Source organism: Hyposmocoma kahamanoa, unplaced genomic scaffold (genome assembly GCF_003589595.1).
Source record: "Hyposmocoma kahamanoa isolate Upper Pololo Valley unplaced genomic scaffold, ASM358959v1 92, whole genome shotgun sequence".
Taxonomy (NCBI): Eukaryota; Metazoa; Arthropoda; class Insecta; order Lepidoptera; family Cosmopterigidae; genus Hyposmocoma; species Hyposmocoma kahamanoa.
In genome coordinates, this window is record NW_020654748.1 from 11,137,311 (window position 1) to 11,162,379 (window position 25,069).

At 35.9% G+C, this 25,069-nt stretch overlaps 3 protein-coding genes across 5 annotated transcripts in view; 2 read left to right on the forward strand and 1 right to left on the reverse strand.

Annotated features, from left to right (window-relative positions):
• The window catches only part of LOC113236986 (protein javelin), a 118,780-nt gene extending 99,749 nt beyond the window's left edge, over nucleotides 1-19,031 (forward strand). The window contains exons 2-4 of one of the 2 annotated variants that reach the window (XM_026473222.1): nucleotides 13,312-14,067; nucleotides 14,312-15,800; nucleotides 15,891-19,031. In XM_026473222.1, coding sequence (XP_026329007.1) covers nucleotides 13,312-14,067; nucleotides 14,312-15,800; nucleotides 15,891-18,920 — 5,275 coding nt within the window. In that variant the 3' untranslated portion in view covers nucleotides 18,921-19,031. Of the gene's footprint in view, nucleotides 1-13,311; nucleotides 14,068-14,311 lie in introns of both variants that reach the window. The other variant, XM_026473221.1, reaches the window with a different exon arrangement.
• Nucleotides 1-22,168, reverse strand: part of LOC113236987 (calcium uniporter protein, mitochondrial) — a 148,747-nt gene extending 126,579 nt beyond the window's left edge. For both annotated transcript variants that reach the window (XM_026473223.1, XM_026473224.1), the window contains exons 1-2: nucleotides 22,049-22,168; nucleotides 19,204-19,309 (exon numbers count right to left, since the gene is read on the reverse strand). In XM_026473223.1, the coding sequence (XP_026329008.1) occupies nucleotides 19,204-19,309; nucleotides 22,049-22,153 (211 nt within the window). In that variant the 5' untranslated portion in view covers nucleotides 22,154-22,168. The remainder of the gene's footprint in view (nucleotides 1-19,203; nucleotides 19,310-22,048) is intronic.
• Nucleotides 22,169-24,114: 1,946 nt separating this feature from the next.
• The window catches only part of LOC113236691 (phospholipase A-2-activating protein), a 30,798-nt gene continuing 29,843 nt past the window's right edge, over nucleotides 24,115-25,069 (forward strand). The window contains exons 1-2 of the mRNA XM_026472850.1: nucleotides 24,115-24,435; nucleotides 24,540-25,004. Of these exons, the coding sequence (XP_026328635.1) occupies nucleotides 24,115-24,435; nucleotides 24,540-25,004 (786 nt within the window). The remainder of the gene's footprint in view (nucleotides 24,436-24,539; nucleotides 25,005-25,069) is intronic.

Genomic DNA, 25,069 nt, shown 5'->3' on the forward strand with positions numbered 1-25,069 from the left:
AAATAAATAACAAATTAGAAGATACTTAGAGTATCTATTGCAAAACTCTCAAAAATTTTATACTTATATAATTTTATTTGCTTATTATTTAGTAGCAGTAGAGCTCTTTCTGAAAGAGTCCGTCTAGGGAAGTACTGCTATCTTACCTATTTCTGCAACCAGGCAGTAATAGTAAGTGAGCATTACTGCGTTCCGGTCTGAAAGGGTAAGGGTGCTGGCAAAATTACAGGCACATGGGACTTGTCAACTAATGGTCTCAGGGTGACGGGCGCAGAGACGGCGCCTATAAGATCTTTGCGATTTAAAGCTCTGAATAGTACTGCAACTGTTATGGATAGGCGTATCGTTTATTACCAGACGCACAGACTTGTGCGTCCCGTTACTTGGTATTGTAAAAAAAATTACGACTTTCACGTTTACGAAAAAGCAATATAGAATTCTATATTTCAGTAAAGTTTCTGTTCCTATTACTTATTCCAAACGTGTAAGACATTATTGACGTGGGCTACAGTGTAAATATAGATTGTTAACAGCCTTGCACGATTCACGCTTTCGCTAAATGGTATGTAAATTCAAATCGTTATTTTCATAGCTTGGTGCGGACATAAATGAGGTCTTCATATATATATTAATTAACATAAATACGTATTTAGCCGAGCACGGTTTTATTTGTATGTAAATTTTATTCAAAAACTAAAACCATGTTAAACAAGAAGTTTAAAATTGTTTTATCCTGTAAAATAATTATGGCTACCTTTTGTAGACATTTATCACCAACAAAATGTAAAACCATTTAACAAAAGACATTTAGCTGCAGAAGCGACTCGATGGCGGCTATATTTAGAGGGTTTTGTAGAAGATTTAATAACTCAGATTTCACTACGACATAAAAAATTGCCAAGTTCTTCTTTGTTCTTCTCAAATTAGGTTTGTGTGCAGAACACAAAACACACGAATTTCATTCGGTATTTTGTCATGCAGCAATCCTTAACAGATTTTTATTTAAATTTACGTATTTTGTTTTATAAAACCTTGATTTTGTCTGTTTGCAATTTTCAAGTTTTCCAAAAAGCATTTCATAAAGTAAAAAGCTCTAGGTACTCCCTTTAACCTCATTATGCGAAACATATTATGTGAATATCTTTATAAAAGTGAATTCTATATTTTATCCTATAAAATTGCATATTATTAGTTGTAAAAAGCATAACCAAGAAGTACAAAATAAAAGAAACGTATAACTCTACTATTTCCAAAAACAACTACGGACTTTAGAGTTCGTCCGTCAAAGTCAAATCTTTATTTCATAAGTAAACAAATTACCCTTCAAATCGTCGTATTGATTAAACTGTACTGCTCATTCGTAAGCAGATTCCCTGAGAAGAATGAGCAAGAAACTCTAGGGGTTGCTATTTGTAAGTATACTTTTGCACACATTTATCATTTACAATATTTATTTCAAACTTCACAGACCGAGACGTTGGCTTAAATAATTTCATTAAAAAAATAAAAAAAAAAACCTTGTGGAAACGCCGACCTTAACACCGTTGTGTATCTGTACAACAATGACAACACGCTAGAGTGCTATACGCGGACATTTAAGATTAATCGAAACGATATTGCTTTATAAAAAAATTATCCCTTCGCGTGTTGTAAATATGAATGGGTAGGCGGACTAAAGTTCCTTTAAAACCGTGTGGGCTAGTCTTTGTAAAACAATCTGTAAAATAGTCTTTGTAACTATGTAAAACACTTGAGCTTTGAAATTGAAAACAGGTAATTTTCATTACGAATTGCGGCATGATAAAATAGTTTATTTTCATATATAGAATATAAATATTTATATTCTATTTATGAAAACGAAAAATAAAAGAAAGCAAACTACAATGGCGCGAAAGCAATCCTTGGCAATTTAATATGTATTATATCAGCTCGCTTCTCGCAGTCGAGGTGAAAAGCAGAATGTTCAACGCGAAAATGTACAGGTCATTTTACATTGTTTACGTTCTTCATTATTATTTAGGACCATAGAACAAATGTGTCATAATTCTAATAAAAAAATAATAATATTGACAAAGTCAATAGAACATAAATCCTCGCATAACAGAGTTTCAAACCAGGCTTCGGAAATATTTTTATAATCGCCTTGGGTTTATCTACTTATTCAACATTAATATCGGCTAAATTGGAAAATGTCGTATCTCCGTTTTTGGACATCTCTTTATTACTCTTCAATCGCAATATCGGACAATTAAAGCTTAAAATATAATTTGTATACCCTTTTTTATTTACAAAATAAAGGTGTAATCACAGACTATCACATAATTATTTGCAGTAATTCTGTTTTTTTGTACCTACTCAAAAGTTCACAATCATGGAGGTACAAGACTGACGAATTTTGCCGACGATATGGTTAAAATTATCATTCTACAATTACCTATTTAAGTAATTAATTATCAACCATCTGTTAACTGCAAAGTCAACAAATTACAATATAAAATTCAGCTTGCTTGCTAGGTCATAACTTTAACAATAATTAAATTGTGTCGTTAAGTGGAGACGTACACGTACACTTAGGGTCGTATTCCAGAACTATACTCAATGCTCAAGTCAGGACTTTAGTATGATTTAAAGCACTACAAATTATACTCAAATCCTTGCGTTTAGGGTCGTATTTCCCGTGCTTGAAATCATACTCAAATCCAGACTTGAGCAATGAATAGAGTTCTAGAATACGACTCTCTTTATTCAAATACGTGTAAGTAAGAAAACGCACTAATTTATGGTTACCATAATAATAATAATAATAACTCACGCACTCAACATAGCCCCGCACTAAAGAAACCCTGTGTCGCGGGTGCCATGGACATACACTTAGACAACCACAAATTACACCCAAACTCACGAGAAATAAATGTAGGCCATACAACTATTTCTCCCGGCCCGGGAATCGAACCTGGGACCTCTGTATGGCAGTGCGGCATGGTAACCATTCGGCCACGGAGGCAGTTGATAAATAAGTGTTCTGTAAAGAAAATCACTCACTAATGTCTCAATTTGAGCCTATCATTGTTCAAATTGGATTCTGAATTAGATTGATTATGATCAAGGACTTGGAATTTGTCAGGGGAGGCAAATATAAATATACTTCATCCGAAGTGGATTATTCTTCATTGGGAAGTATCATAAAGAAGGAGCCTACTGGTATGACTTCAGACAGGTACATCTATCACTCATTAGATTAGATTAGACACTAGGCATGTGCATATGAACTAAAATTATATTAGGTAACTCAGGAAGCGTTTAAGACGTCTGATAATGGTATGCCAAAAATTATCGATATTTTTTTATGAGATTCAAGTGACGGGACGCAGCAATGCTTACGTTATTGCTTGGCGGCAGAATAAGGTAAGGTGGCAGTACTTATCTGGACCAAGGCTTTCACAATTATAAATAATTCAACTTCAATTTATTTTATTGAATATTATGATGTTTTTACAACCATGATATTCATTTTTTTTTTTGTAAAAAAACTACTTTTTTATAATTATTAATACAAAGATCGAACACTCAGAAAAATTCGTTCAATCCAGCCGGATTCGAACCGACGTCTTCTAGCATACCGTGTCAGACGATATACCAACTAAGCCCTCAAGAATTTTCCTATGTGCTTGTTGTCGTGTCTTTGTATTTGGATTTTCAACGACTTTTTAGTCTACTACTACTTTTTTTATTATTGATACAAAAATATAACAAACAAAAAGAAAAATTCCATCGACCCGACTGGAAACAACCAGTGACTGTTAACTGAATGTGGTTGTGAATATCATGTTAGCAAAAACATCATGATATTCAATAAAAAAAACTGAAAAACTCAATTTCTTTGTTATTCGTTATGTCGAACCAGAGTTAAGAATCCAGTCGGATCGAAATAATTTTTCTCTGTGTTTCTTCGATCTTTGTATCAACAATAATTCAAGCTTAGCTTTGCATTGGATTTCGAAAATGAGACTTGCGAAAGCAGCCATAGGCGGAAGAAGTTTCAGAGACTGATACACGATCTCCACAGTACGTATCGAATTTCATTTGCGCGGTATTTTGGAATGCATAATAAACTGTCGAAGAAAGTGGTAAGTTTATAATTTATCTTGACCGTTACGCCCATTCGACAAACAATGAAATCAATGATTGCCCTATTTAACTCATTTTTATTACAAACGTGCATAATATACATAACACAATAAAGTGTCAAAGACCTCGAAGGCTATTTCGTTTCAATAAATACAATTACTTACTGAAATAATTGATTTGATAGTTTTTTTTTACCACCGTTAGTTTTACGGTCAACGAATTCATGCATTACTACGATATTATGGTCCAATTAATTATTTTTAACGGCCACAGTAATACATTATTAGGAAAAATTCGACACTCCTGAACATGTTTAGAGGAACGCTAAAAAAGGTTGCATTATGATGACAATGTCCATGTAAACTACTAGCCACAAACAGCAGAACGTTTAATTTGAAAAAAAAAATAATCGTCTTTTGACTTCAATTAAACGTTCTAGTGTATGTGGCCAGTGGTTCATAAGAACGTTGTTATCTTAATTCATTCTTAATTCAACTTTTTTTTAGCAATCGTCTTAAATGTGTACATGACATGCCATATATTTGTACTTTCATGGAGTAAAACAAAACCACGTAAAAGTAAAACAAAATAAATACTATAAAATACGCGATATTAATTGCACAAATTTCTGTAACTTGTTAGACATTTACTCTAAAAGCTGAACAGTAAGGGCGCATTTATTATATATTATATATTCGCATTTATTTCATATTATTACACGAATTTCATCGCGCTCACCCCGGTTGCCAAGCGGAGTCCGCGTTGCCGCCGCGCAGCGACCGCGTACGTCAAACTGTCATGACAAAATACGCTATTTATTTAGTTTTTACGTTTTAACTTAAATGAGCGTCCCGGCCACGCGGGCGCGACTGACTTGAATTTGGACTACGCGGCGGCCCGCGCGATTGTATTATTCAGAGGAATTTAAATGCTGTTGCCTAGTAAATAGAATTCAGATTCACCATTAATGTACATGAAGGCGTGGAAACTGAGCGGTAGCGCGGCGACCGCGCGAAATCTTTCGCCTCGTGTAACTGGGCGCTAATAATTGTTTATAAGGAAAGGGGTAACCGCAAAGTTATTAATGTTGACATAGTTTTACGTAATTTAATTCCAGTTTTGCTTTGAACACTTTACTTTAAGCTAAGAACAAATTAAAAGCGAAAGGTGAATTAGATAGTTATCATTAACCTGGTTATAATTAAATATGACATTGAGTAGGTCACGGTAAACGGTATTGTAGGTATTATACAATATAAATGTATTGGTTCAAGTAATATTTCGGCATTCATCAATCAGGTACATTCGTTATACAAATTGTGCAGATCTAAAATAGATTTTTATTACACAAAATAATTTGTGAATTTTCGTTAGTATGTTAATTGTTATAATAATATTTGATTATTTATTATATTACTTTTTTAAACACAGCACACATTATATTTTTTTCCTAGGAGTAGAGCTAGAATTAATCTACCTATTACATACATATCATCTAATGATATGTATTTTAGTCAACCTAATTTTATTCAAAGAAAGCTATAGGTAATCTTGCAAATAAAACACAGAGAGTAATTCATATAAACATTCCGTATCTAATGGAAAAACCATGTCATATTAGATCACATTTTCTCGCTTAGCGTGCACCAACTACTTCACAATATGCTGCAAGGTTTAATATCATAATTTCACTCGACTTATGTGAGACGTTAGGGACTTGAATTAATTTCATTTAAAATTCACCCACTTTTAAATTAAGAGCCACTCTACTAAGAGACTGTTATTACGCTGAAATTGCTGTTAGTAAGACTTACTCATATCTAAATTGTATTAAGAAAAATGACAGTTTTAACGTCGTGTCCTTAGCATTACCACTGTGTTCTATAAATAATCTTAGCTAATTTCGTTGTGTTAGTTAGCAATACAGCGAGAACGACAGTGTTGTGTCTTACAATATCACGTGAATTCCCCTAAGAGTAGAGAGCCTAGTTACATTTTGCACGTTTAAAAATTCGAATTTTCCACCAAAGTTTGTGAATGTAGACCGCCGGGATTGTGTGACCGGAATGTCAGTGAAAGAACCATATTTTGCTTAAAAATTTTAAGCGTATTTTTAAATAATTTTATTTAGAAAGTTGAACATTTCAAGTATATTTTTAAATAATTTTATTTTGAGAGATGAATTCAATTGTAAGTTTTAGACAGTTCACCATTTTCTTACAATATTTGGTGTTATGTTCTAGATAAATGTTTTGAATTTGAGTTTGGCACTAAACAGCTCCATTAATGACGTCTATCAATCGATAAATAAACGTCTGAAACCAGTCCATGAAAAGATCATTTATCCTATCGACCATTATTCTTCTTGCCAAAACTAGGTTGGAATAGAAAATATATTTTCTACTAAATACCACATCAGTTTCTGTGAATCAGAAGTCAAAAAGTTTATTTTCGTTTAATAGGACTGACTGGATAAGATATTGTCTACAGATCCTTATTGCTGAAGACGAGTAGACAATGACCCAAACGTAAATTAAAAACGCAAGACATATCATACTCACAAAAACTAAATTTAGACGTAGGTGACCCTAAGGTACCAAAGACATCCATATCAGTCTGTCTTTAATTAATACTATGATTTGCAGACTAATATCGAACTATTGCAGCTCAAACTATCACAAAGTTGTCAGAGCGAAATAGAATCACTTTTAGCCAGTACTGTAATAGCATAGCTTACAGATATCAAATAGAAACAAACTTTTGAAACGCTGACAGCCACTATCTCGGCGGTAGATTTTAGAAACAGTTTATATTGTAGGAACTATTATGACGCAGAGCGCTTTTGAAGTAAAGTCTCCATTGTCCGCGCAGAAATACCACTCTGGCGAATACGAGGACAGCCTGTTTTGAAGCTGAGAACATTTGTTACTGGTACAATTGCTTAAGATTTATTTTATAAATAGTATTCTGCGTGGTTTACTGTAGCAATTCTAACAATATAGTTTTTGTAATAGTATGGGCACACGCGGGTTTATTGTCCATGTGGCGATAACATGCATTTACAAGCGATGTAATTGAATAAATATGGCGTGAGCACAGATCGCAACTGGGGTGTCACGGCCGGAAGAAAGCGCGCCGCGGATGTGGGTGTAAGGTATGCATTATGGGTAGTGGCTGTTCATATAGCCGGATATGACAGTAACGTGAGTCAATGGTAAATAAAATTTTAGTATCCTTAAAAAGTATTATTATTTCTAATTGACTTGATTGTGTATTTTTTCTGAGCTCTCCATCGATTACCTAGGCAAAAGTCTCCCTGGTCTCATATCTTTGGCAAATCCTTCCTATGCTTCATCTAAATTGGCAAATCTTCTTTCGACTTGTTTCTTAGCCGGCCTCGGTGTGTTGTTGTCTTGTCTAAGCAGTAGTGGTATATGCCAAATTATCTACATTCACTCTGCTAAAATGTTCTGCCCAAGGCTATTTCAGTGTCTATGGCTATTTTTCCGCTCGCACCGGTGATTTTAGTTTTTGAACGAATATCTATTCTATTTCCTCACGCGAAGCTTAAGCTAAAAGCTTAAGAATATTTTGCTCGATCGTTGTATGGTAATCTTGATTGATCTAATCTTGAATGATTCAGTACTTTAATAATCATGCTTTTATTCAAATATAATTTCACAAGTAGGTACTACATTGTAGCATAAAATTAGATTATAAATTTGAAGTGAAAAGTTATCCATTATACTAAAATCACATAATTTTAGTTCTTTCCATGAAGATTCACATGATCATGAGATATTAGAATATCGAGTGACGATAAATAAATAAAATCAGCGAATGTTTTGTCTGTTTTGTATCCCGAAATAATATCTGACTCTGGTAGAGAAAAAACTAAATTTAAATATTCTAAAAAAAGCGCGCTATCTAAAGTGAAATGCTGAAATTATGTGTTTGAGAAAAACTTTGTAGAGTAAACCTACTGTCAACCATATACCTCTATCAACCATGTCTTGGAACCAAAGTATGAAAAGCTTAATTGGTATTCTTATGTACAATTAAACTAATCTATCGATATTATACGTAATTTATTATACGAATTATTAATTCCTATTTCAGTAGCTGACGTGAACACTGTGGTAAATGAGATGTTGAATAAACTCAAGAGGATATTACGAAAACTTGCGGTTATAAATTTCTTCGAAAGTTTTATTAGTTTCTTGTAATACTACCGACATTTTTTTATAAGGAACATGATTAACATCGCACCTATCTTTGATGAATTCGATTATGTAATATATGCAACGAAATTAAAAATACGGCATATAGAAATGATAAATAAGTTGTGGTCTTGAGAGGAAAATGAAAAGGGAAAACATTTTCATAAGAATTTACGGTTAGCTGAATGAGGTAGACATAGTAGGCGTAATCCATCACAAAGCCTTGACCTTGACAATTCTATTAGAAAAACAACTACCTAGCTGTGGTTATCATACTTTGCTAGCAATTTAAATTTAGTAAATAATTATAGTTAAATAAATCTGAAATCTGGTACGAATACGCATAGTCCGCTACACAAAAGATAATCATTTTAAATTCAAGTATTCCGTTATGATGGCTTCGTATATTTCGATTATAATATAATATATAATATTATAACCAAAATATCTTCTGTCTAGCGGACTATGCGTATTCGTACGAGATTTCAGATTTATTTAACTGAACAATGGAAAGATGTACATGTGGAAAAATGCATCTTAGACGTAAAAAAACGATCACCTCTATCCATGTCCCGAATTTACGGGTGCATTGGGCTGGAATGGAGCAACGAGATCGTGCCAGGATTAATAAAAAAAATTATTCGCCTAGTCAGCCGAGTAGTAAAGTCAAAGAATATCCGTGAAATGACATCAAAGCTTTATTTTGAGAGTGTAATCGTATTAAATTTCCAACATCTTGATTTGCCCTTGAAAACTTTGAGCAATGACAAAGTCGAACAACTAGGAATTAAAATGGGTATACTTTTAAGCTTCTTTTAATTACTGAAAATTCTTTTAAACTTATTTTCACACAATCATCGTTCGTTCGGCGTGTTAAGTAAATTACAGAGAAGTGTTCTCAAGATTGAGAAACCGGAACCAATGCGCACATCTTGTGTTTCCTTTATTTAAATCTCTATTGTTTTGTGTCGGATGTCTCTGTAAATTGGGATCGTCCTGCAATTACTGAGCATGACGTATAGGTGTGGGAACTATAGATAATTTATACTTGTATACTTCATAAGCTCATATTCTAACGACATATGTGCTTGTTTTCATATATAACGATCATCGATTATAACTCTGTGCCTCCAGTGAAAAAGGGAATTACTCAAAATCGACACTTTTCAGGAGGCAAAAAACCATACTTTTATTGATTATTGGTTGTTCGCATTTATTATTAGTACTTTTTATGATTTCTAGCTTTAGGTATACATCTAAGCTTTCGTTTGATGGGTATTGGTAAAAAATTCAATCATATTTTCTATATTTCTTTAAGTTTTTTTCGAGTTGCGTTCTTGTTTATGAATCCTTAACGGTAATAACACGACTTATGTTAACAAACTTTAAGACATAAAACGACTTTACTTCGACTGCGACTGTTCTATGGTTATAACAATACTTATGATACTAACCACATTGATAAAATATATAAAATCGGTAAAGGAATAAAACGACAAGTTTTCGTTTGTGATTTATTAACCAATAGTAACACGGTATAGTCGCGGGTATGACCAATCGTGTCCAGTGGAACAAACGGAAAGCTCAGTTATACCTTTATGGACATTGTGAAATAAGGTAATAGTCGCTTTTAGTCCTACTTATTTTCCCCGTCATTATGGAACAATACGAAAAGTGTCTTTATATAAAAATATATATGCAGTTATTCGTTAAAACGTGCATGTATTTTTTGAGTTGAGAGCACTTGTACCTTTAGACTCCCAAATGCCCGATAACTAAAATGATGCCTTTAGGAACAGTGAGTTATGCCCTTAGTGCAATAAAAAAACGACTTTAGGTGACGGCTTCCTTTTGATATGTTGAATAATGAAAACAAAAAGGCATAACTCGTCTTATTCCGTTTTTCACTGGAGGCACTGAACTCTTCTATTACAGCCATGCCATTAACAATAGGGATTATGAAGTGTTCGCATTTGGGGTGAAGAAAGTATATCCTTAATAACTCGTTATCTTTACAAGTTATCTTTCATGATTTTGAGACTATGCTTACGCGTTACGATGGCACACATGGTCAACGCCCAACTTTATTACATTCAACTAATAACTTTATCAGCAACTCCATTATCACTTTACGACTGGCGGTAAATATTTTTTTAACAATGTTGAGTCAACATTCTTGGGATTTTTTTACATGGCGTACTATTTTGTGCAGTTATCATACTTACCTAGGTTAAAAGTACACAAATTGTAAAATATTCTCAAGAAGTTTATTTTGAAATTAGTGCGATGATATGCCTGCAGTTATCGAACAACTATGTATAGTCACCTTAGAGTGAATACCTCGTATGTGATTTGAATGTATTGTTTCAGGACGAACAAAAAAGCATACTGTACAATATAGTAAACACATGTTGTCTGTAGTTGGCATTTAAATTAGTTAAATCATACCTGTCTTGGATGCTACATTACTCTAAAAAATATATATTATTTAAACAAGTTTTGCTTTAACAAAAAATTACTTAAAATGTGTAAAATGCACAGCCGTGGTTTTCACTCTAAGAAGTATGTAGTATCATTTACGTACACAACTTTGAAAAATGAGTGAATCCATTACAAAATTTTCAATTATTATGCGAAAATAAATTTAATTAAACACTTCGTTTGTTTGACATTTTGTAACGGAGCCAACAATGCAAATCGTTCGAGTGTGTGTGTACATTACAATAGTTAGTATTTCGAAACTGTAACTCTATTATCGTAGTGATCTCAACCATTGATAAAAGTTGAAATGTGCCAAATTTAAATAAATTAACGCTAGTGCTTAAATAACGCATGGTACGTTACGTTTTTTTCCATTTCCTATGCCTTTAGCTAAAACACACACATTTTATGACAATGGATGGGTAATGTAAACTGAAATTATTTCCATTTAAACAATAGGGTTTCTAAAATGAAACTGGAGAAAATTCCTAGTCCCTTATTAGAAATAGAACGTCAGACGTTTTCTGCGATTTTTCTTGTGGTTTGTCAACGTAGGTAGAACGACTGTGTGCCAATGATATTATACTTGTGTGCCGTCGAGTCGTACTATAAATATTTATAGATGGCACTCTTAGAGTCCGCTGAAAAATAGATTCGTTGAATTTTTGTCGCTAACCAAATTTTCCTCACTTTGAAGGTTATTTTAATAAATAATGTTACTTGAACTAGAGAACTTCCTAGCGAACACGAGTGATGAAATTTTTAGTTTGAAAATCAAATGCAGCAGTGGCAAAATATGGATACTATACTAACAATTCAGCCAACATTACCAGTAGCTATGTTTACTATCCATGTCCTAGACAACAGATCACGTAACTGACTATGCTAATACTATTCTAAACGCAGATATACGTTGCATCTAATCTGTTAATCACGTTGTTCGGTTCCTATACACGTCAGCTGACAAGCGGTACATGGCGAATTAAACCGTCCAGTCCACCACGTTGTTGGAATCTCAATAGACGTGACTAAGCTATAGTCTGCTGCATAAAGATCTCCTGGCAATTCCAGTTATGTATGGACAACGGCACATCAGACTACACATTTTTGTTCGAAAATCGCCTCCATTGCAACGGAACAAGATACGTCAATGTGTAGCTTGATGTGCTGGCGTGTGTGCATGTTCATCCAAAATTCATAGAAATAATACCTCAATATTTTCAGGGAAAGTCGATCGAGACCTAGTGAGAGAATTCAAAGAATTATTTTTTAGAAATATTTTAAATAACTCTTATAACTAGAAATTCTGGTGGAAAGACAGTAATTGTTTATATGCGTATTTTAAAAGTATCGTTAATATGCGTTTTTTTCCGTGTTTGTGTTTTTTCATAAGCAGAATAAGGGGAATTTATTGTTTGCACAGCCTATCTTGGCAAACTGTCAAATATTCTCTGTAGAAGTCATCAACATCATTCGTTGAACATCTAATAGGTATAAGAAGATAGTTTTCAATGTTATGTCGGTAGGTACAAGGCTTGCCGTCACACGTGATAATGCCTCATTGTATATTCGATTTCGCAGCAGTTAGTACTTCTCCCAAAATAAATGACTGCAGTTTGCGCGACTGCAGAGTGTTGCTACACAGAAGGTCATCGTGGGTAACATTCAAAATTACGCGACTGATAAAAATTTCTATAAAACTTCAACCATCGACGAGCAAACGAACTAAATTTGAAAAAGGCAATTTATACCCAGGACATACATCATTTGAGTAACTAAAACTCAACTGTGACCAGAGTGAAGTGCTACTTTCAAACATGACTTGACTTCAAATACTAAATTCATGATAAAGTTCTTTAAAGCATTTTTTTCACAAAAAAAAATACAGTTTTTATTACCACTCCGGCAGATACTATTTCTTACAGAAGAATTTCTTACAAAAGAGAAAAAGAAGTCTTTTAACACATGTTAAAGTTTAAATGCGGCCAAGGATGATAAATATATTGTTTGAAACTTTCAAGCTAAGTATGTCACGAGTTGTGACTGTTGAGAAGTTATTACACCTCCACCTGACTCACTGTGGTCACGATCCTCAGAGCTTAGAAGACTTAAATGTTCTATTTGTATAAAACTTCTTTTATAGCAGTGGCTTTACGAATTATTCTAACTACTGAAAAAAGAACCTACGAGCTGTTAAACTCGTAGGTTTCAAAATAAGGAACAGCATAATTTTAGCAATTTCTCAGACCACCCATACAATGTAAATCATTGCTGACACAGTAGAATCTTGAGCATGATTTAACTATATAACGAACGGAGTTAACAAATTTAACTTCCTACATCAATATTGAACGTACATGATGTCATCTCAAAATACTTATGAATAACTCAAACAAACCGTACCCAACGGAGAAACTTGTTTAAACATTGCTATCTCATTGCATATAAATCTTAATCTAATCTTGGACGTTTTCCATTCTAGGCACTCGGTGGACTCGGTCGCGTCGTATTCTAGCCAGAATCACGTTGACCGAATAAGGACGCAGAATTTCTCAGCGGCTTCTTGTCAAGACGAAGACTTCGGCTCGATCAAGACAAGCCTCTTCAGACGGTCGTCGTCAAACTTAGAATGTCCGCATAAGCGACCGGAGAGCGTAACCTCAAACACAAGCTCTACAAGAAGCCGCCTTCGAGAACTTGTGGAAAGAAAGTCGAGTCAGGAAGATCACAAATCCTCAGCAAACGCCGTCGGCGATATCCAATATTTCGAGAACCCGACTGAAACCCTTGAATTCGATAGACCGCGCAACTCTTTGGAGAAAAAACAAGAAGATCGACCCAAAAAGAGAAAGCTTTCAAAAAACAAGGAAAAAGACAAAGACATCTGCGAAAACAAAAACAAAAAACACGAAAAATATCAGAGCAAATTAGCTGAATTTTACAAACTCCCTGTGCAATTGCCTCAAGACGAATTCTATCAACATTTGACAAAATCCAAAGCGGCGGAAGAACTTTTAAAAAAGCGGTTCACGAATTCTGATACAGAGTTCAGCGGCAGCTACGGTAGATTGTGCAAACACAAAGAGCCTGAGGGTTCAAACTTAAGACGCAGTCGTAGCTTGGCAGTAATCAGAGAAGAAACTTTCACTGATCTTCAAATACAAAACCACGCTAAGAGCAAGAGATCGCAGCTTATTCCGCGCGCTCGCCTGTTCGACAAGCCTTGCTTTAAAGACAGGTAAACATAGTACCTTGCTATACTTCATCATCCATTATCGTCTTACAATTCATCAAACTACATACAACAAAGTTCGATATTTTGTTTAAATTAATCTATAGTCAGAGTCAATTTGTTGATACTACTTTGACCAACCTCATGTCATTCACAGAGCAAACGAATAAATTCATTATTCCTTGAACTTAAAAACAAACATGAAACAGTTGTCTAAAATTAATCTAAATTATTTTATTTTAAATTTCAGGTTAATTGGCCGAGTCAAGCATCAGACAAAAGAAGAAGTTTTGGAGAGCATTTACATCGATAGCACCGCTTCGTGTTTCGGTGAAATTAACGCTCAAAGAGAAAGCGAGAAAGTAGATAGCCTTGAAAATAAGTCTCAAAAAGAAGACGCAACATCAAGAGACGGAAGTCACTATTCGAAGTCCGTAAGTGGAAGTTGGCCAAATCTAAATGAAGAAAACAAGCAAACACGACTATCTGAAGACAGTATTGGACATTCCCGCAATCCGAGTGACATCGATAGTTTAGATTCAAACTACGTAAGAAAGCACTACAACTTTGACGCACATCGCAAACACTACAAAGATAGCTCTCCAGACACCGAAAGGTCTATTACTTCACCAAATCATAGTAAGGAGTTATACCCAACCACCGACGATCACGATTCGGACAACGAGGACAGGTCTAAAAATAACACACCGAAATCTTTCACCAACGACAGCCTATCGATTACTCACAGTGACAAAGACAAAACGGAGCAGGTAGAGCCGCATGATACAGATGTAGAATCTTTCGACGAAGTATCTATTCAAAGTAAACAAAGCGAAGCAAAAGAAGACGCTGAACCAAAGGCGATATCTAAACCCACTGACGCTATAAATGAGGCTGACATACAGTCAGTAATCTCAGAGAACGACGGTACAATATCAAGCCCTCCTGACAGTATTACTTCATACATATCTATATCGATTGCGTCTTCTGCAGACAAATCTCACAAACTGGAATATTTAGCCAATTCTTTGGCTGAAAAAATTGATGAATATTGTGATTCTCAATTTAAAGAAACTATATCCATCACCTCGAATACTGTAAATTCAGAAAACAATCACCAAGAGGGTGACCCTATTTATACAAAAGTTGATAAAAAGAAAACTTTCGCTGACATTAGGAGAGATTCGTTTTTGAATAAAAGCGGAAACTTGTTCAATGAAATTCCAAAAAAGAAAAATAACGAAATTTATGTAAGCAATACTTATATTGAAAGTGACACCTACTTAACCAAAAGTCACTGCGCATCAAAAAATATAACTACAGAGCCCTTTGTAACAACACTTATTGAAAATCAATACTATTCTTTACCTGATATCAACATTAGTAAATGCTTAAGAAAATCTGAAAGAATCGATGCCCAACTGAGAGAGGAGGATCCGGAAGATATACCTTGTGAAAATACATATGAAATAGCCCAAACACATTTTCGCGAAATTTTGTCTACGAAAGGAACCGAAAATTATGGTCAATTAAATAAGACACCTGTCAACAATACCATTACTACACATATACAATCAAATCCAAATATATACCCGACAGCATATTCAGAACCCCAAATAATACAGAATTTCACGAAGCTTGAAGACGATTTGAAATCAATAATTACTATAGAAAGTTCTAACCCCAGCGAGAAAGACGCCAATTACTATCGCTCTAGCACACACCAGAATGAACGAGAAATTAATGAAATAGAAGGAACAATACGTAATAACAAAATTATTACAAAATCCGAAAGTTTAAAAATTACAAACGCAGTGTATAAACCTGAAATATTGAAATCATTTTCTAACGATAACATTAACAAATCAATACAAGATAAAAAAGCACGGACTGGAATAAGGAAACATTATTCACTGCGGCAACGAGATCCAACAGAAGATGAAATACACCGTATGCCTAGCCCTGACACTGTAGCAAGAACTTTGAACAAATCAATTGACGCTGCAATCACAAACTCTCAAGTTGATGAACTTAAGACTCCACTAGTATCAAGAGTGCAATCTTTCAAAACTTCGGCTGAATCAAGCATTGCTATTATACCACTAAGTGGACATCAGACTATTATCATAGACCCACCATTAAGTCTAGATTCTAAAGAAGCTAAAACGATTGCTCTAAATACTCCGATTGAAATAAAAACAAACCCAACCGTTAATACAGATTTAATTCCGAAAGTAGAGCTTGTAAAGAAAGTTATAGAGCCGACTATTGAAAGGAAAGAAATTAAAATCTCAAGTTCTTCTATTGATACTTCAAGTTATTATACACCAAAAGATCCTTTTATTACCATTAAATTAAATAAGGTAGTAAAAACAACATTACCAAAGCTTAAAGCGAGTGAAAAAATTGCATGTGTGCAACACAAATTTGAGAAGCCACCGCAAAGGCTAATAATACACGACAACAAAACCAGCCCAACTGTACCAGTTGCACCAATTAATAAGACAACCGCAATTGTAAGTATGACACGCCCGCAAGTTCTTCAAGTGGTAGATTCAAAGAGTAACAAACAAAGCCCTCCTGTTAACATGGACAAAAATAATGGTACTGACCATCAACCTATAAACAATAATAAAACTGATTTGATTTCTGAAACAAAACAAGACCTTAAAGAGCCTAAAACCGAAAACACCGTTAAAGAAAAACTGAACAATGCTATAAAAACTGATATTGAATATCAGGAAAAGCTTAACTCTGTCAAGAACTACTGGTCAAGACTAGCAGATAAAAACCCAGAAACGAGGGAGACTACTAAAATATTAGACACAAAAATGAAGACTGAAGACTTGAACAATAACAAGAACCGTAATAATGCTATTATAGAACATCAAACCAATGAGCAAGAAAGTGATGAACTCCAAAGTGAAGACAACAAAACTACCCCTGAAATATCAGTAGGTAATATAATCAAGTCCTTGGAAAGTGTTAAAATTGTGGACAGTATACGTAAAATTAGTCAGACGAAGTTACAACTCTGGAAAGATGAAACTGAAAAAGTTAAAAGTGACTCAGAAATAGAAGAAACTACCTTAGAGAAAATTGTAAAAAATACGGAAGGAAACTTTTATGAGAAACCAAAAATAAAAAAGGAAGTTGATTTATGCAGAGATACTCCAGAAATAGAAATAGTAGAATTGAGCTGTGAGGATAATCAAAATAAAAAAACACAAGCAACTCTCATAAAGGCAGGTGGTTTTGACAAAGAAAATGATGAATTTGATCATGTTCGTTACAAAGTTATGAAATCGGAATTATTCAAAAACAGTATGATAGCAAACTACAAGAAGGAAGCTCAATTTGATGGTTTGTTACAATATTTGCAAGACTACAGTTTTCAAGAATTGTTAGTTAACAACAACATAGTCATAATAGAACCAGTGAGGACAAAAATTGAACCAGCGCCAAGAAGAAATGTTACAGATACTTGTAAAATTCCTTCAACATTGCTAAAGAAATCTGAGAATTCATGTGGACAAGTAGATAGATCAAAAAATGCTATACGACGTCATTTCTTCTATCATCCAATAAGAGTAAATAAAGAAATCATAGAAGAAGAATTACCAAATCCAGATACAGTAAAGAAAGTTCGAAACCTATTTGAAGATACGTTGAAAATGAAAAGCCCAATGACACACGATCCTCCACTTATCGATGACGTCGGTCTTACAAGACGAGCTACTTCTTATAGAAACTTAAATGAAGAAACTAAAGGAATTAAAATGGGAGGTAGAAAGAAGGTAATTCGACAACTAACTATTGACACTAACTTCGGAAAAAAGTGGGATAATGCTAGTCTTTCAAGTGGAGTATCAAGTGGAGATCTCAGTTCCAACAACGAATATGAAACGGACGGACTAAGCCCATATACTCATAAAAATTTAAAGGATAATGTTTACAGCTCCAGTGATGAGTACCTTTGTGATTCCGTGAGCCAAGATTTTTGCTGTGAAAGCCAATATGTCAGTCCCGATATTTTGAAAAAGATACGAGAGTGTGGCACTTCGATCACTTATTATGGAGGCAAAGTATTAAACTCCAAAACCGGATCAACTGTCAGTCCGATGACTAAAGCTATAATGGATGAGATTAAAAGCTTACAAAAAAACTGCAGCAGAGATTGTTATTCGTGTCAAACGAAATGCCGAGGTGACAAATGTTCATGTCTTATTGCAGACAAACATAAGCAAATGGTTGCCGATAAGCAAAACTCTGCGACATCCTCTGACTCGGGAAATCAAACTCACGACAAAAATAAACGCACAGAGGGCTTTCCAGGCTTCAAATTTAAACTCGTCAAATCTAACAGTTGTAGCAGTCGCCTGGAATTGACGGGTACGGATGAAAGTAAAAACCCACGACTTAAGTACAGAAAGTCACCAAAAGGTGAAGACCCTCCTTTAGTTTATGACGACGAAAATTCAGTGAAAAATAAAATTTGCAGATTAGAAAGCTATAATAAAGGTATTGCCAAAACTCCGTTTGAAATTAAAGACAACGAAGACAAGAAATTAAATGTCAAAACTACAGTTTGCAAAAAAATAGAAAACTCACCGCAAAACACTGCTATAACTGAAATGGACAATGAATCAACACAAACAGAGCAAGAGAACAAAAATTTAATTCAACCAGAGAGAAAACTGAGTGATTCACATGCATTTGAAAAGAAATTTTATTATGTAAACGATACCCTTGATCAGGGCAAAGTGACGACAGGGAAATTTGGAGAAATGGTTTTTGAAGAATTCGAGGTTTTGGAATCGTGTTATGATAGTTTAAATAGTAATAAGTCATTGAAATAAAATAAAAATATAGTAATATTAAAAACATAAGCTTTCGCTTACATAAATTGTGATCTGTATTCGAATAACGCTATTAAATTATTGCTTGTAAACATAGTAACGATATAAATATTTAGCTTAAAACATGTATCTACGAACTAGGTTAGATTTTATTCATAATAACGTAATGTAGCTAATAACATTTCGAAACGAATTGTATGTAGTCTTGGTGATGGTCTCTTTATTCTTTGTAATAAATAAAAAGTCTACGAGAGTCGTTTCATTCTTGTTTCTTGGAGCTTACCGTCAGATTTCTCGTGGCTGACTTTGGAAGGTGACTTGGATCGATGTGCGCATACGCCTGTGAAGAGAGAGCGGCGGGTTGGCCGCCACCTTCGACACCATGACTCCTGAAGATAAATAAGGAAATCAAGGCCTAGTGAAAATTATGGGATTGTGCGATATGCAATTCTAGATAACTATTAAAACTATAGTATATACTCGTAAACTGATATAAAGTAAAATCATTATTTCTTATTTTCAAACAATTCGATGAGTAAGTGTCTAATAAAAACTCACGCACGGACACTCATCACCTGACGAATACCTTATCTATCATTGACTCGAATTAGAATAGGTACGTGTATGAGTTATAAAATAAGTTACGGTCTTTTAGATCATATTAGTAACAGATAAAAGATCATCATCTTTATGCGTTCAAATAAAGCATTACGACGAGTGTTTAACGATATGTTGTAAAGTAACGAGAACGATACAATCTAACCTCAACCTATTATCAAACACGGTACAGAATAAACCAGTCGTGTTTGGAATTAGTATTAGCTGGTTTATAAACCTATCCATAATCCGTCTAATACTTGGGTCTAAGGACGCGTTCCCACTATGTCGTCACGTTTTATTATCGTTGGACGACTGTCGTGTCTATCCAGTTCCCATATCAGACTATCTGTCGTGGACGATATTTTATCGTTGAACGACTGTCGTGACTAGCTGTTCCCACTAGATCGTGACGACAATTTATCGTTTTACGACAGCTTCCTTGTCGTTTGCACGACAGAATCGTTTGATGCACTGCAGTCGCTTGTATCTTCTTTTGGAAGCCGGTAGTGAGTGTTCGCTCGAAATGGATGAAGACGAAATTTTATTAATGTATTACTTTTTAAAAATGCGGAAGAGGAAGCAAACAAAGAAAATATAACGTGACGTATAAAATAAAACGTGACGACAATAGGAGCTGCGACAATCTGTCGCCACGTTTTTATCGTGACGTTTTTTTTTTCGTCTGACGACTGTCGTTCTAGCTGTTCCCACTGTGACGATAGTTTGTCATTGTAACGATAAAACATCGTGAACGACAGTTAACCGTGTCATGCTATATGCGAACAACTTCATTTAAATATACAAGCCACGACACTGTAAACTGGACGACAATCTGTCGTCACGACATAGTGGGAACGCGCCCTAAAGTCTAGCGGTACGATGAATTTGGCCGCGTTCTTAAATTAAATTGCACCTACTGAATGAATAAGTCTGTGTTTTTTTAATGCAAATATAAAGTACATGTGGTTTGTATGAGGGGGGAAATGACGTATTGTATCGTACTGTGCAGCTAAAGTCTTCCCGTGGTAGATAAATCGTACAATGATTATCGCCGTAATCATTCCTTATTCAAAAACAGGCAATACAAGCAGACAATCATGCAAATTATTATTTGAAGCAACTTGAGTTTGGAAAAGGGGTGTTTTAATACAATAAAAAAACCCTGGATATTTTAAAAGAGTAGGGTAGTCAATTTTAAATACGGCGTTATCTATCTATGTTATTACTAATAATTTAGTAATTAGTGTGCATTTAAGTGGTTAGATGAACTCACACATAAACCTTAATTAATGTGTACCTATTTGGTAATTGAAACGGTCTGATATATACAATACAGGACTCAGGTCAGTTTATACAGAAGGAAGAACAAAAGAGCATAATTTAAATAATATTTTTCAATTATATAAAAATTTATATATAGTATTTGGAAAAGGTACAGGTACAGTATTGGTGACATGCAAATAAAATATACGTAAAGAGCTTACAATTCACATTACTTACAAATAAGAAGGTAAACATAAGTAAGTGTTGAACTGGTTTAAAAAAATGACCAGCTGGCACACTATCTGATACATATGTTGTTATTCGGTACACAAGTTATTTGTTGATTGATTGATTGTTGATTGTTGACATGTGACACTTCAAATTTCATGTTTTTGCAGATTTTTTGTGATATAAGTGTTCAATACGTAGGTAACTACTTCAAAAGATTTTTAAGATAAAATAAGGACGGGCCTTGAGATTAATGAGTTGATACAAATAAAGAAATTATGTTTACTTACCTAAGTAGTTTAGAAAACAATAAAATGTCTAAACAAATACAGACTTTGCAATATTTTATACATAGTCTTCTATGTATAAAATATTGCAAATATAAAATATACAATATAAAATAATGAATAATTTATTTAATTTTCCTGTTTTGGAATATTATTAGTTCAATAAATAATGAAATTATTTCCCTTAAACCAATAAATACTTTATGCTTATCAGAGAAGTAAACGTGACATCATGAGCATGCTTTGGTTGTCAACTTGTTACAGAATATGGTAACACAGCCCAGTTAATTTCTTATCAATTAACATTATCATGCATTGTTCATTAGGGTATGGAAGAAGTTTGTTTAAAGATAAAAAGTACAGCGAATATTGAAGTACAATGTCGGGTATTTTACTTTATTATGAGTTCATGTTTGAATTTGTTTTAAGTACTTACCTAGTGTTTGCAAAATTATAATTAATTTAATTAATCAAAATTTTATATATCAAAAAAAGATCGTGTAACCCTCACACATTAATTACAAAAAGAAAATTCGATAACAGTTTGGCGATGAAATCGACGAAAACACTAAAAAAAATTTAACTATTTGTTAGACTCTAAAAACACGACAAAAAACAAATGAAACGACGTTTGACAGCTGCATATAGATATAACTACATAATATGCACGTGCTAAGAAAGTATCGTTGGAAACAGCAGTCTTATATGAAAATGAGCGATGTAAAAGTTAAAAAACCGTTAGTTACTCACCCTGTTATTGGAGAAATCCCTAAAGATCGGTGATAAACACAAACCACGATTTATATCTAATTTTGCTAAAAGTCGGCACCTAGAAACACACACGGTTGACGCCATCTTTCCACTACGTATGTATATGTAAGTAAAAGTCTAAGTATGTATAGCAAATATCCACCGGTTGCCCGGTTAGCCTGCTGCCGCCGGTCGCTCTGGCGCCACAAAACAAGGAAACTATTTCGATAATTTACCCAACGATCATTTCTACTATTTTCTAGGGAAAATTTGAGCATTCCCAAAACATTACAATATTTGAGCTGCGTACGTATCACATAAAAATACCTCTGCATCAGAATAATAAAATTTTTGTAAATCCAATAAATAGTTAAGTAAAATTTTGCATTTACTTTAAGAAATACATTGTTCAACAAAAATTAAACTTTGACACGCAATTACGTAGCGATTAATACTAAATTAGAAAAACGAGAAATGGTAAATTCATCTTTGCCGCTATTTTATTTATCAGGTTGACAGCTCTGCGTTTTTTAAAAGATGCGTTCACTAAAGGTGAAGTTTCCAAAGACAAAACAAATTATTCATTCATTCAAACCAATTTTGGAAAAAAAAACTATGAAAAGGTGTTTGTGTAGGAAAATGATTTGCAATGGTTTTCGCGTATACATTTTGAGAAACGTGTTACTTCAATCATTACAAGAATGAGATTACGACATACTTGCTCATCTGAACATCTTGCTAGACTTAATATAATACCTGATTCAATGTGCGAATGCGAACAAGACATTATTGGCAGTCTGAACCACCTTTTCTTTTCTTGTGCATGATATGACCGTGCTTCGTTTTTTCAATCTATAATTTGTTTACAAATTCCTTTACCAACATCTATTCCTCTGTTATTATCGTATAATAATTATTCCGTTTACAATGTTTTGGCTCAGTTTATAAAGAAAAATTGTTACGGACACCGAGCCATACACTCCGCGCCCCGCGCCCCAACTGAGACCGCGCCGCCGCTCCCCGCACCCCGCACACAGCGTCGCACTGAGTCGCCGCCCCCTGCACCCCGTGCACCGCGCCGACCGCCACCTCGCCGACATCTCTACTAGATTAGAGAGTTAATTTAGTACTTAAGTAGGAACATGTTGAGCAATAAAGGTAGTGATAGTGGTTAGTAGTCAGTGTTTCATTTGCGATCCTGATCTCGAGAAGAGCAAGAACCCCATCGATCCAGATCAAGAACCTGAACAAATACTGTCCACCGAACGTTAACGATCCTACGAGAGCTATAACACCAACAACCTTTGGTCCTTCGAGCCGGATTCGAGCAAGTACCAAGCCCGGAACAGTGAAGACCGCTCGGAACTTCGTATCCTCGCAGCCCAGTGGGCTGCGAGGATACGAAGTTCCGAGCCATTTGAACCGAACAATAGTAGTCACCAGGAGCCAAGATGACGCTGCAGACCAGGATAAGACCACTGAAGAAATTCGAGTGGAGCACGAACGTTTGCGGAGATTGGCATTGGATCCGCCAGGGTCGCCTACCGTGGCGCCAACCGAACGTGGAGGCTCATCCCTACGGGGGGAGGCCTACGATCGTCAGACGAGGGAGCTCTACGAACCCACCGCTGGACCTTCAACTGCTATGGACCCCGCAGCCCAGTCATCACGACTGAGGTCCCCCGCATACTCGCAACGATCGACAGCGAGTGTGGCGGCGCGACTACGACTGGCAGACTTGAAGCGGAGGAGAGGCTAACGGAGATTCGACGAACCGAGCAACAGCTGGAAGCCGAACTTATTAAGAAAAGGTTAGCCGTGCAAGTGGCGTCTATTCAAGAAGAGGCAGAGAGCTTGCGCGACTAGCCGCTCGCCACCGCTGAGCGAAGGGTGGACAACTGGTTCCGCAATAACCCGGCGCACGTACGGGGGGAGCGCGGCGAAACGCTCACCACGAGTTCGTCTCGTCCGTTCGAGGGGCTCCGTCCAGACGAACTCACAAGCTGGAGCAGTGTGTCGGGAAGCCCGAGGTGATCATCGACCGGGCACTCGATGAACTACGTAGAATGCCCAAACCGGATGCGTCAGCTACAGAACTGAACACGTTCGCCGTGAAGCTTCAGAACGTTGTCTATGTGCTGAAAACCATAGACAAGCGTGGATTTCTGTACAACCCACTGCTGGCTCGAGAAGTACTTGACAAGTTGAGCCCGCACATCCAGTCCCGCTGGTGCGACTACGCCGCAGATCACGAAGGAACAGCTGCCCCAGAGATCGTCGTGCTATCACGCTTCCTTATGCGCGAGGCCGACAGAGCACTGCGCTATATGTACTCGCCCGCCGCAACGACGAGGAGAGAAGTAAGACCCGCGATAGTGAAGAGGAAGGTGAACGCCGTGTACACTGCCACGGAGAACGAACAAACGGAAATTGCGGCCAACCTCACGCGCTACACCGGTGCCCGTCCTACAGAGCACTCCGTATTGATCAGCGCTGGAACATGGTGCGAGAGAAAGGAGTGTGCTTCCGATGCGTCGAGAAACGACACCGACGCCAATTTTGTAAGGCGAAGCTGTGCGGCGTGAACCAATCGCCGCCCACACCACCCTACTCTGCACGAGAAACCGAGTCAACCCATTGCGCAGCCTGCAGCACCCCCACAACGCCGCCCTCAGTGACCCCACCGAACGCGCCGAAGCACCACGAGTCCGTGCTGTCACTGGGTACGCTACCACCGAAAGAGAAGGAAGTGCTGCTCAAAGTGGTTCCAGTCACTGTAACGGGACCACTGGGAAGTGTGGAGACACACGCACTGATGGACGAGGGCGCCACAATAACCCTCATCGATGAAGAACTGGCACAGCGCATCGGAGCGGAAGGACCCTCAACACCGTTGCGCCTACATGGAGTGAATATGACGCGACAAGAACATCAACAACAACATCAGAGCCGAACCGTCAGTTTACAGTTGGAAGGATGTTGTATATGTAAAGCGGCGCGGGCGCTCAGCGCTCCCCCACC